The sequence below is a fragment of the Propithecus coquereli genome, unplaced genomic scaffold (genome assembly GCF_000956105.1).
Source record: "Propithecus coquereli isolate 6110/MARCELLA unplaced genomic scaffold, Pcoq_1.0 Scaffold107, whole genome shotgun sequence".
Taxonomy (NCBI): domain Eukaryota; kingdom Metazoa; phylum Chordata; class Mammalia; order Primates; family Indriidae; genus Propithecus; species Propithecus coquereli.
This window is the reverse complement of record NW_012134636.1, coordinates 3,272,558-3,284,488: the sequence shown is the minus strand read 5'-3', so window position 1 is coordinate 3,284,488 and position 11,931 is coordinate 3,272,558. Positions and strand designations below refer to the sequence as shown.

The 11,931-nt window shown below is 37.9% G+C and overlaps 1 protein-coding gene and 1 pseudogene across 1 annotated transcript in view; one reads left to right on the top strand and one right to left on the bottom strand.

Annotated features, from left to right (window-relative positions):
• Positions 1 to 1,155: 1,155 nt before the first annotated feature.
• On the top strand, positions 1,156 to 1,602 carry LOC105812220 (annotated as a pseudogene).
• A 4,357-nt stretch (positions 1,603 to 5,959) lies between these two features.
• Positions 5,960 to 11,931, bottom strand: part of ARL8B (ADP-ribosylation factor-like 8B) — an 84,039-nt gene continuing 78,067 nt past the window's right edge. The window contains exon 7 of the mRNA XM_012647051.1: positions 5,960 to 8,212. Coding sequence (XP_012502505.1) covers positions 8,163 to 8,212 — 50 coding nt within the window. The 3' untranslated portion in view covers positions 5,960 to 8,162. The remainder of the gene's footprint in view (positions 8,213 to 11,931) is intronic.

Here is an 11,931-nt window from a genome sequence, read left to right as displayed (position 1 = left end):
GTCAGATACAGGATTATCGCATTACACTAACCTCGGCAACAGAGCAAGACCCTATCTAAAAAAAAAAAAAAAAAAAACAGGCCAACACCCATATCTAATCAAAAAACCCCAAGCTTAAAAATCAACTCTTTAAGAAACCCTTTGATTTGTGATAGGTTTTTTCTGTAATCTCACAAGAGCATCAGGGACTGATAAAAGGAAAGGAGGCACTTTCATTGTAAAAATGGCTTTATTCTGGGGACTGCAAAAGAAACAACAATTAAGAACCCAGACTCAGGAGTCTGATTGTCAAGTGTTCAAATCATAGCTCTGCCACATGACTGACCTTGGGAAGTCACTTTTCTGGATTTGTTTCCTCATCCATAAAATGCGGGAGTGATAAGAACAGTACGTACCACAGTTGTGAGAATTATTTTATATATGAATATATACACATATATAAAATGTATTCACAACAGCGCTGCATACATAGTGAGCTCTATTATTAATACTCTTCAATTCTGAACCTTTTAAAACTAAAATCTTTTAATAGTAAAAACACCTGGTACATACACTCCTGAGATCTGTTGGATGAATTAAAAAACTAAGTCCCTCCTGTATTCATTCAAAGCACTGTCTTGGGAGAAAAACGTGTAGAAGAAAACGGAGTATAAAGTAGGACAAGGGCTAAAACTTACTACATTCCAAGAACAGCTGAAAAAGCCTTTAGTCCTCAAGTCTAATTTGAGTTCTATTTATCTTAACATGTAGCAGCTTATACACATCATGGACCTAAATCAGTGATTTGGGGTTATATCCCAGATCGTGATTCAAATTCAATTTCCTTACTTTTGTAGTTGGAAGGAGGTAACCTGCCCAATATGTTTAATCAGTGCCTTTAAAGATATCCTCCATTATATAATAAATAGGCTAACATTTCATTTTTTGGAACCATTTTTGTGAGTGTGAGTGGCATAAATCAATGCACTAGTTTCCTAAAACTGCAAAGTCAGAAAAGGGCTCTGACCCTACCTCAAAGGATAGTCCCAGAGCTTCCTATGTTAAATACCAGGGTGAAAATAATTTATCAAAAGGAGGGATTTTTCTACTCTAAGAAGTTATACATGATTTGTTATCTAAAGCAATAATGTGAAAAAAAAAATCAAGTGTGTAATGATGACTTTTGAAACTGATTATTGCACAACCCCTCATGTTCTTTCTTCCCAACTCGGGCCTGGCAGAATAGCTCCTGCAAAGAAGAGTGGCAAGAAGGGCTGTTCCGCCATTAACAAAGTGGTGACTCGAGACTATAGCGTCAACATTCACAAACACATCCATGGAGTGGGCTTCGAGATGCATGATCCTCCTGCACTCAAGGAGATTGGGAAATTTGCCATGAACGAGATGGGGACTCCAGATGTGAGCATGGACATCAGGCTCAAAAAAGCTGTCTGGGCCAAAGGAATAAGGAATGTTTCATACTGTATCCACATGTGGTTGTTCAGAAAATGTAATGAGGATGAAGATTCACCCAATAAGCTCAATACTTTAGTTACCTATGTACCTGTTACCACTTTCAAAAATCTACGGTCAATGTGGATAAGAACTAACTGCCGATCATAGAATACAGCAAAGTTACAAAACCAAAAAAAAAAAAAAACCCTCTGATTATTGCTTCTTTCTGGAGCAATATATACTTGGCTGTATAAAGGGGGAATAAACTTAGGCAAAAAAAAGGGGGGCAAAGGGGATTACCTATAATCAATTTGGTGAAGATCCAACTCCAGAATAAAGTTAATATTATTTCCCCAGCTCTGTAAGAAGAGCTAAATTTCACATTTGGTTTAAAATTGATAGTATGTAATTATATTCCCACTTATTTGGTGGGCAGATATCCAAACGTTTGTCCACATGCTGTTAACAAGACACAGGGAGCTGGGTGTGTGCCTGTAGTACCAGCTACTAGGGAGGCTAGAGGAGGATTGCTTGAGTCCAGGAGTTGGAGGTTGTAAGCACTAGGGTCATGCCTCTGAATAGCCCCTGCATCACAGCCTGGGCAACACAGCAGGACCTTGTCTCTTAAAAAATAAAAGGCACAGGAGACAGAGATTGGTAAAAATAATCCCTAGTGTGTGACAAAATTACAACAAATTTAGTTATAGCTCTAACTACTTTTATTCATGATTCATGAATCAGGGGCAGCCTTCATGCTACAAAATAGCATGAAAGCTCCCAGTGGGCAATAGCAGAAGAGGGGTTTGCTAAGGTGGGAACAAGGACACAGAACAACACAAAAATAATTGATTGGTTAACATCAGGTTACTTCAGGTTACATGTTTTGTAAGGGTTAAAGCAGAGACGACTTCCTTATTACACTAACTGAGGTAGACTGGAATCTTCTGTTTTCAGGAAAAGCTGGTCTGTAAAGTTTCAGTTTAACTTTGTGGCATTTAGCATGAGTGACTCCATTTTAGTTTGGTGTATTGGCGCCCAGTGCAGGAGACCAGTCTAAAACAATGCTCCTCCCCCATAATTTTTGTTTAGCACTAGTGTAAGTACAAATGCATTTACCCTTTGACCCAGACATGCTTCTGGGAATTGCTACACATCTACAAAATGATTCACTGCAGTACTATTTATAAAAGCAAAAGGTTGTAAACAAGCCAGATTTCTATCAACAGGGACCAGTTAAATAAACTGTGGAATACTGGCACAATGAAAACCACACGATGATACGGGAACCATGGTGCTGCGCACAAACAGGAACCCTCTTGTGTACTGATACGGAAAGACACAAGAACATACAAATTAAGTGGGGAAAAGCCATGATCAAATCAGTATGCTGCCTTTTATGTAAGAAAGTGATTTTAAAAAAAAAAAATCATGTTTGCTTTCTGTATTTTATATAAAATACTAGAAAAATAACAAAGTGATACATGTAGTCAGATATGGGTGAGGTCAAGACAATGTCTATGTATTTTTAATTGTTGAATCATGTGACTTACCTATTAAAAATTAAATGTGACTTATTATTCAAAAAATAAATGGAACTTAGGAAGAAAAGGTAGTGAGATTCTCTTCCACCTGCTGTAACTAAACCACTGAAACAAATGTAGCAACTCTCTCCATGGAGAAAATTCACCACACCACATGCATACTATGCTTTAGACTTTAGGTTATTGATGCTTCCAGAAAAAGTGGAATTATATAAATTCTTAACCCTTCTTTGAATGAGGAGGGCTAGCGCTTTCATAAATTAGCTAGTGGTATGACAAATAATAGCAATTTGAACTTTTCCTTACAGAACAAATAGAAAAAAATGTTATCAAATTCATGTATTGGGTTACAATAGCTAGAAAAGACAGATGCTCTTAACCCATGGAAACAAGACGGCATGTTGTGTGATTCGAATTGTGCATACAAAGGGCAGGCCAAAGTTGCAGATGACGTAAGAACTGCTTGGGGGAGATACTGTAATTAGCAACTGATTAATGTTTTATTGCCCATATTTAAAAGGGAACACAAAATTTTGTTGGTCCCCCTGCCCCCGCCCCACCCCTTTACTTTGAATGGCACTATTTTCCAACCACTCCAGGTTCTGAAAGCTCTACATAAATTCTACCAGAGCCTAGCTACACAGCAGTTGTAAAGTGTTAAATATTAGCTCTAAACCATTTACCTCGAAATTGGTAGTAGGTATATATTTTTGCACAGTGTATATACCAGAGTAAATTATTTTTCTGCAGTCTGGGGAAAATGCTTTAAAATGTGTAAATGTCTTTCAAAATATAAGCCTCTATGTTTAACAGCGTTTCCTTCAAACAAAATGTAAGTTACTGTATCATTTTGTAAAATGTCTGCAAGCTGCAGCCCTTAAGTATGTTCAAATTTAAAGTTCTAAAATGTAAATATTGGCCAGGCAGAGGTGGCTCACACCAGTAATCCTAGCACTCTGGGAGGCCAGAGCAGGAGGATCACTTGCGCTCAGGAGTTTGAGACCAGCCTGAGCAAAAGGGAGACCCCAACTCTACTAAAATAGAAAGAAAAAAAAAATTAGCCAGATGTAATGGTGTTCGCCTATAGTCCCAGCTACTCAGGAGGCTGAGGCAGGAGGATCCCTTGAGCCCAGGAGTTTGAGGTTGCAGTGAGCTATGATAATACCACTACACTCTAACCCAGGTGACAGAACTAGACTGTCTCTAACGAAGAAAAAAAAAAAAGTAAATATTTCTGTATTTTGGGATTACTTTTCTTTCAAGTGAAAGGAACACACAACATTAACACATTCATTAGGACAAGTGGGCGTTTATATATTTGATGGTTTCACCTCCAATCAAATCTCTAGGCTGCTAGAATCAGCCTGTTGGTGGGAGAAATTATTTTAGAAATCCTCTTCTCTTCATTTTACAGATGGGAAAACTAAGGAGCCACAGGGGGTTCGGCAGCTCACCAGTCACACACTCAGTTAACGGCACCCCTTCTCCCAAATGTCAGCACTCTTCACTTCATGCAACTAAGCTGCATTAGCATTTTAAGCTACAATTCTTTTCCTCCATCCCTTCCTTTCATGAATGCAAAACCTGCAAGCCTCAGTGAAATGAGGCTAAGGTATCTTTTCCCCCTCCTGATTCCTGCTGGGAAATCTGCATTACCGAAGTGCCAACTGCCTTGGGATTTTAAAATAGAATTCTCTTACTGAAGAAGAGAGGGCTTGCTGATGAAATGAAATAATGAATGACTACTGCTGTTGCTTAAATTAAGAAACTTCCCGTTGCAGTTCATCTAGCATGTCAACGACCTGCTTCGGGTTCCCGAAGAACACTCAACAGGCAATGACAAGAGTACTCATTTTTATTAAAAGCTGAATTTGAAACAGAAATTTATGTGGAGGATATTTACCAACCAACAGGAAACACCTGCGGTGAGCTGCTCACTTACAGAGCAGCAAATTTAAGGGAAGTCTGTAAGGCTTTGCTGTCTTCCTTTTCAAGCATCTTCATTGGTATATACATTGTTAAGGACATGGCCTTAAAGGTCTGTAACAAAATGAAAATACGTGAAACACCAAACACAGTGGTTTCCCTGTGAAGGCACACTTTTAAAGCATCTGGCCAATTGGTTGTTACAGTATGGTGCCTGCTGCATTACATTTAAGCTTCCACTCCAGTTCTCAACCTGCCAGACCCTTTGGATTTCAGAGTAACTCAATCCTATACGGAGAGAACAGACAAGGCAATTAGTTCCTCAGTCAAAAAACAATGTACACTAAAGCAGACATGGTCCGATACACCCAATTTACTTGACAGAATAAAAGGGACTAATTTTAGAAGTCTCAATTTTTAAATGCACAAACTTAGAATTAAGCTAAACGTATAGTCTCAATGTCCCCCTTCTCCCCCCACAAACACACTCCTCCTCTGGTACAGTAATAAGAAGGGACAAAATGATGGCTTGATTAAACGGCTCCAGTAATTCGGTAAAAAAGTTTAAACATGATATCCTAGGGAGAGAAATACCGAATCACACATCCAATTAGCCAATAAAAGTTGGCTGTAGAGAACAGTATGGATACAGAGAAAAAGCCAAATGAACTTTTCTAAATAAAAATTTTATTTTCTAAATAAAAACTTATAAATTCATTTCTCCAGTAGCTTTGACTAGATAAATACTGACTTATTTTATAGTGCAGAAGATACTATACTAGCAAAATGGGCCGAATGCTTTCTCCTAAAAATGTGCCTTTGTGGGAAAATCAGTATGTTTAGTATTTAAAATATTTTCATTCTGAACCGAAGTCAGTAAGTAGGGATGTCTTGCAATTTCAGTTTATTAGTGGGATCTTGGTTTGATTTTTTTAAACTTGATTATAAAATGCTCTACTAGCTCTTGCCACTTAAAGTCCTAATTTGGTGAATCATGACAGTTTACAAATAGTAGCACCTCCCTCCAGCCCCCCCCAAAAAAATCACAGTATCAGTCCTGTAGATATTTTAAAAGTTTATTTCTATTTTAACTAGCCCACAGACCCAATTTTTTGAGGGCTGAGCTGATTTCTCTCTAGCACATGGTCTATGGACCTTCCTCATGGTAACCGTCTAAGCCCTTCCAAAGAAGTCTGCACATTCCATCATGATGCACATTTTAAGTTAAAATTGTCAATACAACCCTCAAAATGCAAGTTTATTGAATAAAGCTGAGAAGAGCAGTAAACAGACGAAAAATGCATCCACCTAAATAAAAAATTCACGTATTTACAAAGTTCAGTATCTGTTAAGTTTTCACATGCAGAGGTTAATGCACAGGAAAATGTTGGTAGTAGCGTTTGGATGTCTTGAAATGCTGAAAGCAATGAACAGACACACAAACACATTAAGGTTTAGCTATAGGTCAGTTAACAAACCTATGCAGTCCCCACATAGTCACACATTCTAGTTCCAACTTCTTTCAGGCACAAGCAAGTTCCCACATTCTTTGTAATGGTTCATAGTGACCATTAATGATGTTGAACAAATAGTAGCAAGTTCAAATATCCCTTCATTTACAGAACCATCCATCCCATCTGGGAAGTATGCAACATGCTTCAAAGAATAAGAAGAGAACTTTAAAAGCCCAGATTCTACTCATAAAAATATGAATGGAGAAAAACAAGTAGTGTCTGTGCAACACAGTGCAGTTTTTGAATATTTTAAGGCCATGGCTGTCTATAAATTAAAACTGGTATTCATTAAAAGAACTTACTGTTGACTACACTCTGAGTGTTCAACACGTTTGGAAATGCACTGTCTACATAAGTGCTGCTTAACAAAATAAACAAAATCACACACAGTGTGAGGCAACACATAAGCAGGTATACCAGAGAATTTTATCTACTACAGTGGTCTATATGAATAATAATTTACAAGTGAATCAGTATTAGTATGTCCCTTTATGTATATGGAGATCACTAAACTACAAAACATGTTCATTTTAAGTTTGTAGACATCTCTGTATCATAGAAGCAAAACAACAGCATCGGTTCCTCGGTTCTCTGTGTGTTTGATTATTAAACAACCTGTAGACATTGCGCGTGATTACATTAGACAAAGCAGGCAGGTCTAGAGTTGTCACAATAATCAAGATGTCTAATGGCACCAGTCAAAAGAGTGCCAAACCTTACAGCAACGAGAGAAAAATAAGAACTTTCATTTGTTTATAAGTATCTTTTGTGCTGAAAGTCAACTTCATGACTGGATATAAAAAGTCTAGAATTAGAGCGTCATGCAGCAGCACTGTTAATGACTGGAGACAGAAAGAACAAACAGGTGTTTGAACAAAGTCTGACATTCTTAACAGGTTTTATTATATTGGCTGGAATGCTCTAAATTCATGAAAGCTTTTGAGAAAATCTTCAATTCCCAACCCCTTAAAAAAGTTATGTTGAACCAGAAGAAAAAAAATAAAAGATAGAAGTAATGATCTGGACAGATACAAAACAGCATGCTTTAGTTCCTCCCATATCCCCCAAAGCTATCTGGTGATAAAGAATTCTCAGAAAGCAGAATATTTTAAAAATTCATCAGGTAGAATCTCACCAGTGTAAAGAACCTATGACATTGATCTGGTGCCTCTGCTCATTCTTTGCAGACCATTTTTGAATTCCTAAGGTGTAATTATACATTTCACATGCATTTGTGAGATAAGATAAACATATTGTTTATATCCCACATGAGTCAGGCTTAAAGGTTTTCTAAATACTGTGTGTGGCACTAGAAACTCCATGCTGTATCAAGTCAGTATCAGTATTAAGCTACTGAACTCTATAATGAAATATTATAGATAGACATTTACTGAAAACCAATATAAAAATCTGGCCCAGAAAGACCAGAACAGAAATATGCAATTTTCTTGATTTAACATGGTCGAGTGTGTTTTGTTTTTTGTTTTCTTAAAAAAGCTCTACACACTGTTTAAGACAAGTATGTATAAGAAGCTTTTTGTGTGTGCTGACTTTATCATGACAACTCTAGCTGATTCTTTATGAAGGATTAGGGATACACATCTTCAGCAGTGCACATGAGAAATAAACTCTGAAAAAGGCAATTTCTTGGGTTTAGGAAGGACCGTATTCTGGGAAGTACTTCAGAGGAACGGACAATAATTCTAGGATTACAGCCAAGAAGGACTGGAAGACTTCAGGAGATGCTTCAGCTTCTTCTAGATTTTGAATGTTGAATAAGCCACTGAAGTGTGATATCTAAAGATGGGGGAGCAGGGGAGAAGAAAGTAAAGGTGTTCAGATACCATAGTTAAGAAAATAAACATCAGAGACAATATTTAAATGCAGCTAATTCACAAGGCATATGCTACACCTGCCCACTTCTGCTTTTCTGCACCTATACGACTATACTCTATTACCTAAAGAGGATAATATGAGGACTTATCACAGACTAAAGAGTCTCTGATTTAAAAATTAAAATCCGTAAAGGACAGCTGGTGCCACCTTTTATGCATGGCCTGTAAGATCAGGTACTGCGTGCAAATCGTCAGGAACGCAAAAATACGGGAGAACCCTCCTCTACCCGCAAGGAGTGTTAAAAGTATGATAGAAAAGACACAATAACCATCTGGGTTTAGGGGCTGCAGTACAGAAGTCCCAGCAAAAAAAAAGCAAAAGAATCAAAAAAGGCATGAAGTTTCTCTCCTGGGTTAGGGTGAAGGCCTTTCCTGTGCTCTGTAAAATATTTTGCAGCATCCAAGGGTTGGGAACCTGAAGCCTAAAGGCCACATATGGCCTCCTTAAATATGGTCTTTTGACTGAATCCGAATTTTACAGATCAAATCTTTTTATTAAAAGGAGTGCAGCAGAGAAAGATGAAGCTTTTTTTTTCTTCCCTCCTTTGGTGCTTAAAAACAATCTTGAAATCAGGAGGCCACAGGTTCCCCACCCCGGCAGGCTCCACCTCCAACTGTGACAACCAAAAATGTCTCCTGACATTTTCAAATACTCCCTGGAGAGTAAAAGTGTCCTCAGTTGAGAACCACCGGGCTAGAGGGAGCCAGGCAACTTTGTGTGCCATTCTTAAATGTTTTTTTCTTTTGTTTGTTTTGAAACAGAATCTTGGCTCTGTTGCCCGGGCTAGAGTGCCGTGGCATCATCCTAGCTCACAGCAACCTCAAACTCCTGGGCTCAAGTGATCCTCCTGCCTCAGCTTCCCAAGTAGCTGGGACTACAGGTATGCGCCACCACGGCTGGCTAATTTTTTCTATTTTTAGTTGTCTGGCTAATTTCTTTCTATTTTTAGTAGAGACAGGGTCTCACTCTTGCTCAGGCTGGTCTCAACTCCTGAGCTCAAGGGATCCTCCCACCTTGGCCTCCCAGAGTGCTAGGATTACAGGCGTGAGGCACTGTGCCTGGCCCGTGATTCTTAAATGTATAGAAGTCTGGATTTTATTTTCAAGAAAACAGGAAGTTACTAGAGAATTTTAAGCAACTCATGTTAGTTTATTTTAATACGCTAGCAATGGCAACAGAGGAAACTTGGAGGGTTGCCAATACAAAGACTGACTATCACAAGAACAGGAAAGGGTGTGTGGTGGTTCATGCCTGGGAGGCCAAACGTGGAGGATCGCTTGAGGCCAGGAATTCAAGACCAGCCTGGGCAACATAGCAAGACCCTGTATCTAAAAAAAATAAAAACAAAAAAATTAGCCAGGCATGGTGGCACATGCCTCTAGTCCCAGCTACTCTGGAAGCTGAGGCAGGAGGATCACTCGAGCCTAGGAGTTTGAGGCCGCAGTGAGCTATTCTCCTGCCAATGCACTCCAGTCTGATCCTAGAGCAAGATCCTGTCTCTAATTTTTTTTTTAAAAAAGGTAGAATAGAAATAAGATACTCAGATGAAGAAAAAGTCACCCTCCATGACAAAAAGGTCACAGATATGAGCAACATTTAAAAACATCATCTTCCTAGAAGTAATCTGTTCTGTGTGTAGTTTGAGGACACATTACTAATGAAATTAAGGCACTTCATGTACCACATTAGGAAACTGGAAGTGTAATATACAACCCAAGTGTTCTGAAATACTTTTTGGAGCAATTTAGTAAATTCATAAATGTGGAATGAAAACACATTGTAAAAGCTGAAATCAAGAAGGATATTCTAACTTCATTACCCAGGAAGTCTACTCTACTCAACTGTTAGTTGTATTTCTATTTCTTGCTCCAAATAAATAGGCGTTCTGATTCAAAAAGTTTTTGTTTCAATCTTGTTAGCGTGGATCAGTTTCCTTGGGCTTGACAACACTTTAAGTGAACCATGAGTTCTAAAATTACCAGCCTGGTGACTATAGCTATATAGCAAACTATGAAGATCAGCCTCCAATAGCAAAAGAAGTTCTCATCAACTCTACTGCATTTCTTACATAAATGAGCTTGAGAGATTTTTTTCAGGAAAGTACCCAGCTAGTTTGTAACAGTAGTAAAAGAAAAGATTTTTTCCTCCCTCCTAAAGCTTTTTTTTTTCTTTTAGGAAATACTAGAGAAAATATAGATTTACGAAATAGCACAACGTACTAAAAATTATGGTTAGTGTAAAACACTCGCTATTACTGACTTTTTACCCTAGATAAGTCTTTGCTATGGAGGCTGCAGGATGTTTAGCAACATCTCGGATCTCTACCCACTAGATCCTAGCATTACCCTCCTAGTTTGACAACCAAAAAGGTCTTCAGAAATAGCCAAATGTCTCCTTGGAGGAAAATTTCCCATTGAGAACCACTGGGATAGAAGTAAATGCTCTGATGGGGGCATCTAACAAGTGTCCTCCTAGCCCCAAGTAGAAAAAAGATTTTAAATAAAGTCTAGGTAACCATAAGTGCTTGAAGAGACTGTTTCCAAGCTAAATAAATGCTCTCAATGTAAAAAGTCACTTATTCTATCTGTTTAATAGAGGAAAATGTGTGTCCATCAATAGTTACTAGGGCTTGGACTGCTTTGGATGATCTTTAAAGGAAGTCAGAATCTGCCAAAACAACTGTCAACACTTTGAGCTCATGAGAGCACATATGGGGGTAAAGTGAAGTGGAAGAGAATAGACTACAATTAACTTTTAAAAAGTTAAGTATGATGACAACCAATACATATTGAATAAAAGCTAAAAGAAAAAATATCAGAAAATAATCAGTAAATATACTATTTTGGTACTATTTATAACATTTTATTCCAATACACTTTCATTTATTAAATAATCCCGCATCAAATTAATTAAGAGTCCAAAGTTGAGTCATATATACTTATTTTTTAAGGACACCATACTGGATTGTCTAGTGTCCCCCTAAAAATTCAGGTCTATCCAGAACCTCAGAATGTGACTTTATTTGAAAATAGGTCCTCTGCAAAAGCTATTAGTTAAGATGAGGTCATACTGGATTGGCGTAGGCCCTAATCTAATGACTTGTTTCCTTATAAAAAGATAATATATTCATACAGAAACGCACAGGGAGAGAAAGCCATGTGAGGTGTGAATGTGAGGCAGAGATTAGAGTGCTGCATCTATTAACACAGACCAAGGACTGCCACCTGGCAACCACCACAGGCTAGCAAGGAGCAAGGACAGATCCTCTCCTAGAGCCTTCACAGAAAGCATGACCCTGCTGACACCTTGATTTTGGACTTCTAGCCTTCTGAACTTGAGAGATTAAGTTTATACTGTTTTAAGCCACCTAGTTTGGGATATTTTGTTGAGGCAGTTCTAAGACGTTAATACAGACATTAAGTAGATAAAGGGTATTTTTGGCTTATACTTCCAATAAAGTGCTAACATATTACAGTAATACACTGGTTCAATAAATGAAAAATTGTTACAGTGCCTGTAGACCAATTTTTATAAAGTCTTATTTCAAAAATGTCATTTTGTTATAAAGCACAGTTGGATACTAGCTCTGCAAAAAATTAATACAATAAATTTGTATCACC